The 6,748-nt window shown below is 33.8% G+C and overlaps 1 protein-coding gene across 1 annotated transcript; it reads right to left on the minus strand.

Annotated features, from left to right (window-relative positions):
- Window positions 1-1,400: 1,400 nt before the first annotated feature.
- Window positions 1,401-3,717, minus strand: LOC148848587 (LIM domain-containing protein PLIM2a-like). The gene is made up of 5 exons (XM_088949829.1): window positions 3,133-3,717; window positions 2,582-2,681; window positions 2,469-2,494; window positions 2,249-2,338; window positions 1,401-1,984 (listed from the first exon to the last, which is right to left on the minus strand). Exons 1-5 carry the CDS (start codon window positions 3,265-3,267, stop codon window positions 1,739-1,741), a joined length of 597 nt encoding a protein of 198 aa, XP_088805955.1. The 5' UTR covers window positions 3,268-3,717; the 3' UTR covers window positions 1,401-1,738.
- Between the last annotated feature and the right edge of the window lie 3,031 nt (window positions 3,718-6,748).

Consider the following 6,748-nt stretch of genomic DNA (forward strand, 5'->3'; position numbering starts at 1 on the left):
TGTTCACAAAATTCGTATTGTTTTTTGTTTTTTGTTATTCATAAAGTTTGTATTATTTTTATTTTTCCATAGAAACCAGCCTCAATAATAACTACAAAGTATTTTGAACGTTTTGATGCCTTTACTCGAGGGACTACTTGAAATTGTTTTAGAAAGTTCAGGGTTTCACCAATTTACCTTTTTTTTCTTTTTTTGTCAGCGCTCGTGTATGTGATGGGTATGTATTTTATTATTTTTTTCTCAAGTATGATCAAAGAGAGGGGGAGGGGAGATGTACTTTCCCAAGCCCGGCCCGGCCTGACCTATAGTTAAACCTAAGTAAACCCGGCCCGACTGATAATTGTTCACAAAATTCGTATTGTTTTTTGTTTTTTGTTATTCATAAAGTTTGTATTATTTTTATTTTTCCATAGAAACCAGCCTCAATAATAACTACAAAGTATTTTGAACGTTTTGATGCCTTTACTCGAGGGACTACTTGAAATTGTTTTAGAAAGTTCAGGGTTTCACCAATTTACCTTTTTTTTCTTTTTTTGTCAGCGCTCGTGTATGTGATGGGTATGTATTTTATTATTTTTTTCTCAAGTATGATCAAAGAGAGGGGGAGGGGAGATGTACTTTTTTTTTTCTTCTGTCATCTCATGTATGTGATGGGTACTTAGGTGATCCAACCATCGTAGTGTCAACACGTGGAATTTAGGTAGGGTTGTAATCGGTTCAGACTTGGATCGGATGCAGTAAAATCTGTGCCGATCTAACTACTGAAAACCTGCACCCGAATCTGATATGAAATCCAAACGGATTTAAAGACTTAGACTTGAATCCAAAATTCTAATGGACTCAGATAGGATTTGAATTTAATCCGGCTCTATTTTAAATTTTTAAAAATACCAAAAAAAGTTAAAACTTAATTATTAAATAAATGTTTTCTTGATTTGTATGAAAACCAACTGTTAGGGAAAAATCATTTTTAATGTTTCTCCTAACACTTAGTTGTTTATTTATTATTGAGCTTATGTACATAGCTGTCAAACAATACCATATAAACATCGCCTTTCTTGTTTTTCAAGATAAAAATAGTACGCCCACGATACTAAGCAGCTAGAAAAATATAAAACTACATAACGTCTGCTTTCTTGATCTAAACAAAAGAAAATTTCTAATTAAAAAAAAAAACTATTAGTCAATATAGCACAAAACTTACTATTCAATACGTTAAGACAACATAAGTGATCCACCACAACAACGTCCAGTTAGTGTTAAATAAATAGGTAAAGGTTCTTGCATCCTTCAAGATCAGGGCAGGTAAAGAAATTAGTGGGAATAAGGCTTGGTCTACGTGGATGATGATGATGATGATGAAAGCACGTTTCAAGATGGACCACATCTTTTAGGTAAAATTAATAAGAAAAAACTGTGGAAATTAAATTATTATTTGATCTTAATTTGAATGTGTACATTGTCAAGATACTTGAAAGAAAAATTACATAAAATTTTATTTTTCTTTTACCATGCATTAGTTTCATATGAATAACATATAGAACATTTTATATCCGCTTACAAATCCAAAATATAAGCTTGAAAAACCAATTAAACAAAAATTCATTCATAATAGAAGAAAAATATGGGAGCATTGGAGATCCCAAATTCAGAGAGCCTAGTCTGTCTCCAGAGAACCATCTCCATCTCCAAAGATGGAAAAACAACCAAAAAGTATGGCACGCCTTGATGGCTGCTCCTATGATTCTTCTGCTTCTGCTTCTCCCTCTCCTTCAGCTTTTCCTTCTCCATCTGTTTGAGCAGAATTCTTCTTAACTGCCGTGATGACATGATTGTAGCTTCCCTTCTCCTTGAACAACTGAGCAAAATGGTGCTTGCAGTACAAAATTCCATCCAATGCAGCATAGTTTGAAGGTGTAAGAGAGCAACCTCCATGAGAGCACTTAAAGCATGACTTATGATAAGATTCACCCTCCACAGTCACCTGTCAAAATTTTTACTTAATTATTAATATTTCCTTTTAAATTTCCTACAATTTGTTTGGTTCAGACACGAATTAAAATGAGAATTGAAATCAGCCGAAATGGGATTTCATTTCCAAAGAAGGGAGAAGGAATGGCCATTCCTTCAAATGGAGGAATGGCCATTCTATCAGGATTTCCATTCTCCCATCCAAAGAGGCCAAAAGACCGTCTAATCTCTGAGAAACAGAATCGAGAATGCTAACAAGGCTTTTGATATTGCATACCTTCTCTAGTGGATAGGCAGTTTTATGGCAAGTGGCACATTTGTCTTGAGTCCCACAGAACATTGAGGATAATTTGCTAGGGGCCTTGGACTGTAATACAGAGTTAATAAAATTAATAACATCAGAAATCTTCAGTGAAAAATATTTATCAACAACCAACGAAATATTTCATTTATTTTCAATGGATCATGCAACAAACAAACAAAGAACTAAGTAGTACCCCGTCACTTGGCTTCTCAGACTTTCCTGATGGAGATCCAAAATCACACGTCATTAGCTCAACAAAAAATGAATATTGAGAGAGAGAGAGAGAGAGAGAGAGAGAAATGTGACCTGTTTGGAAATTTTTACTGAAATTTCCACTCTCCTTGAAGAGTTGTTCAAAGTGAGGCTTGCAGTAGAGGACCCCATCCAGGGAAGAGTAATTGCTCATCTGCATGAAAAATATTAATTAGGTTGCATTTGGAAACCGTATGGGAGTGGAATCATTTCATTTGGTTTCTGAGCATCTCAAAAAACCATTTGCATCACCAAGAAAGGAACCATCCCAAACAAAAAAAAAAAGAGAAGAATAATGAAAGCATTAATCCATTTCAATCCAAGGTCCTATATATTTTAGATGTGTTCATATCTAGTAATTAATTTCAGAGTCGATGGTTACCCAGAAACTATTTTCAAATAAAGATAAATTAATACAAGACCTCCAAACCTAATCGAAAGAACAGAAAATCCTTCCAGTTTCTCTGTTTTTTTATTTTTTTTCTGCGGGGTTTGCCCCATCAAATGTTAGTCCTCTGCAACAAACTCAGTATCGAACTGGTCTATGAGCTTTACATATTTTCTTCATCAAATGTAAAATGAAGCTAAGAATCAATGAGGCATACCACAAGAGTTCCTTTGCAGTGACTGCATTTGAAGCAGGATTTGTGATAGGCAACTCCATCAGCAGACAACAAATCCACCACATAAACAGTCTTATCACAAGCCTTGCATTTCTGCAGCGTCCCACTGAACGCCATCTTCTCTTTGAAATTAAGATCCCAAACAAGACAAAGAAAATCACAAAGGATGGAAGAACTCCGAACTGAGCAAAATTTCGAATGTGAATTTGAATGAATGTTTTCGGAGTTCTTATCTTTATCTTCGAAACTGAGATAGGACAAATCGTGTGGATAGGCCTAATCCATAACGATTTAAATCAGCTTATAACGGAGCTTGGGGTTCGCTTTCTGCGATACAACACCAGGTAGATTACAGTCTAATTTGGATGAATGAATGGACACGTTATTGAAATTCCGATGCTGTAGGAAACATTGAAGAGATTCTGAAGTCTGATTTGGATGAATGCATGGATACGTTATTGAAATTCCGATGGTGAAGGAAAACATGGAAGAGATTCTGACCGAGTTCAGGAGAAATAGTCGAAGGAGAGATTGCAAGGAGATAGAGATGGACAACTACTTTGCTATTCTTAAGTTGGTAGTTGGGTTCGTTATTTCACGTAAGACGCCCGAAATTAATGGTACATCTGTTTTGAGTTTTTCAGCCCAACGATTGAAGGAGAGAAGGTCATCGTTTCAGCTCGGTCCGGCCGGAAATTCCAGGCTTCGGCGTTGGTTTTGTCTTTAGGCTCAGCATGCAAATATTTAAACACCAGTGGGACCCAGGAGGAATGCAATGTTGTTTGAAATAATTAATCTTCACTTTAATTATCTCTTATTAAAATAATTTAGTAATTTGGATTAATTATATTAATAATTTTTAATAAAAATAATAAGGCAGTGTTAATTACTTAATAAAATAGTTATTTCTTTCATACTACTTGTTAGTGTTCTATTTTATTTGTTTTATTTTATTAATGATTAAATGATACCTTATAATTTTTTTATTATTATTTAAATATTAGTAAATATATAAAATTAGGTGATAGTCATAATTAAATTAATCTAAGCGCGAGATTGAGGTTCAAGACTCTGCATTGGGCTTTGATTGATTCTCAACCCAACCCATGCATGCATTATTTGGACCACAATTTAATTATAAAACTATGATTTTTTTACAAACTAAAATTTTTATTTAATTTTAATCTAGTATAAAAAACATATAAAAATTTCTATCTATACAATGTAAAATTTGTTATCTAAATATATATGTATATAACTTCCAGGTCGAGCTTAAGTGTTGCTTAGCTTGGGCCCAGCCTACTAGGACTATCAATGGACTTTGAAAGTCCAATACCCAATTCTACTCCAAATCTAATTATCCTAAATTTGGATGTTATAACTTGAATCCAATTAATAATTAGATCGGATGTGGATTTAACCCCATTCGATGCAACTAAAATCCAAGTCTAATAAAAAAATACTATTTTATGTATATATGTAGTATAATTATGTATACATATAGATATTATGTATAATTATATATAAAATTTATATTAATAAATTTAATATATTATATTTATATACATTTATTATACATATACACTTATGCATGCAATGTTGTGTACCCAACTTGACATAGCTCAAGCAATAAGTGTAGTGAGTTGATATCAATTGAATCCAAAACCCGGGCACTAGACTATTGTAAAGAATATATTAAAATACCTCCGAAGAACAAAGGACTATTATCTTATCTTTGAAGGAAGTTAATTGCAATTAGTTGGGTATATTGATGTTGGCTTCTAGTCAAACCTAGATAATAAAAAGTCTTCATTTACATTCATCTTTCTGTTAGGGTCAGGAAATATTAGTTAGAAGAGTAGTACGCAAGGGAGGATTTCACAACAAAGGTCGAATACATTGCCATGAATGAAGCTTCTAAGGAAGCTATTTGGATGAAGAAATTCATCCAAGAGCTTGGAGTTGTAACCACCATAGAATTTCCCATCCCCTTGCTATGTGACAACATAGGAGTTATTGTTCAAACTAAGGAGTCTAAAACACACTCAAAGTCAAAGCACATAAAACATAAGTATCACATAATCTGAAAGATCATATCACATAGAAATATAGAGATTCAAAAGGTAATTTTAGTGGGAAATGTGACAAACCCATTGATAAAGCCACTAATGCAGAAGGTGTTTGAGCAACACATGAACAACATGGGAATATGGCTTATATTAGATTGGACCTGAGTGCAAATGGGAGCTATTAGACAGTGTGTATGCCCTCAACTCTAATTGATGTACTATACATATCTTTGTTATAAATAGAAAAGCATTTATTTCATGTGCCATGAGTTTGTTCTTAGGGATGGAAATTTCTACCCTACCCGGTGGGTATCCACCCCTACCCTCCCTGACAGGGCGGGGATTTTTGCTTAAATGACGGGTTTTGGGGCGGGTATGGGTGTTACGATTCTACAATCCATGCGGGTGTCGATACGATGCAGTATTATGCTAAACCCGACCCTCCCCAACCTGTATATTATTGGAAAGCATATAAACTTTATGTACTATGTGTTGAATGTAATAATATTTTGGCTTTTATGTGAAAAATAATTGAGAGTTTATGTATTTTCTATATTTCTTAATTAAATAATTAGAAATATTGATGTTTATTTGTGTTATTTTACTTATTTATTGCTTATATATGACAAGAAATAATAGGAAATTAGATGTGGGTTTTAAATCCAACCTATCCCTACCCTTGAATGCGGGGAGGGTTTTGCACTTTTATGTGTAGGGAAGGTTTTGCTCTTTCATGTGCAAGGAGGGTTTGGATTCTCAAAATACAATCTAATATGGGTTTTGGGGTGGGTATAGGTTGAGAGGTTTAGGGAGACGAGTAGGGTCTAGAATTTACAAAACCTTCACCAAACCTGCCCTGTTTCCTTCTCTATTTGTTCTGCTAAATCACCTCTTAGTTCATATTAGTATTATGTATGAGACTATATAGTTATTGCAATATGTACTTAAATGTTCACAACCAATGGATAAACTTAGGGAGTCTATCCTAATAACATTGTCATTCTCACGTTGCCCAAGGTAGTGGAGCAAAAAGTCAATTATTTGGGTTATGACCTAAGGTGTGAGCATGAGTATTTACAAGAATCATTGAACTACACCAAACCTAGTGTGTTTCTTGACTATGTGACAAGTAGAATATTGGGTATTACTTTTAATCTCTAGACTTGATATTGGTATCAAATTGAGTATCAAATTTGTCTACCTTTGACATGCCAATCAATGAGATCCTTCTAAAGTCAAATATTTGGGCATATTGGATATTCGTAGATGGTTCAACTGATAATCAATATAATAGGATTTGCTACTATGTTAAGATATGGAAAATACTTTGTGCAACTCCTTCTTTGGATACCTAAATATATTGACAATAAGATTATCTAAATCCTCTATAAAAGATCCACTAGTATTGGAAGTTGGGCACTATGTCATAGAGACAGAGGGAAAAAGCCTTTCCCCGACCAAAAAAACAATGTGGAGTTAAGTATTGTCAGTAAAAAGATTACTTAAGTAATAGATTAGGTTGTATTAAC

This window comes from Nelumbo lutea, chromosome 6 (genome assembly GCF_056320005.1).
Source record: "Nelumbo lutea isolate HS-2025 chromosome 6, American lotus-T2T, whole genome shotgun sequence".
Taxonomy (NCBI): Eukaryota; Viridiplantae; Streptophyta; class Magnoliopsida; order Proteales; family Nelumbonaceae; genus Nelumbo; species Nelumbo lutea.

What these genes read in the sequence shown, in the direction of transcription:
- LOC148848587 (XM_088949829.1), bottom strand. Translation starts at nt 3,267, where the DNA reads ATGGCGTTCAGTGGGACGCTGCAGAAATGCAAGGCTTGTGATAAGACT. An exon ending in CTGAGAAGCCAAGTGACGGG is followed by an intron (nt 2,339 to 2,468) that starts GTACTACTTAGT and finishes TCTGTATTACAG; the next exon opens with TCCAAGGCCCCTAGCAAATT. An exon ending in CTGCCTATCCACTAGAGAAG is followed by an intron (nt 1,985 to 2,248) that starts GTATGCAATATC and finishes AAATTTTGACAG; the next exon opens with GTGACTGTGGAGGGTGAATC.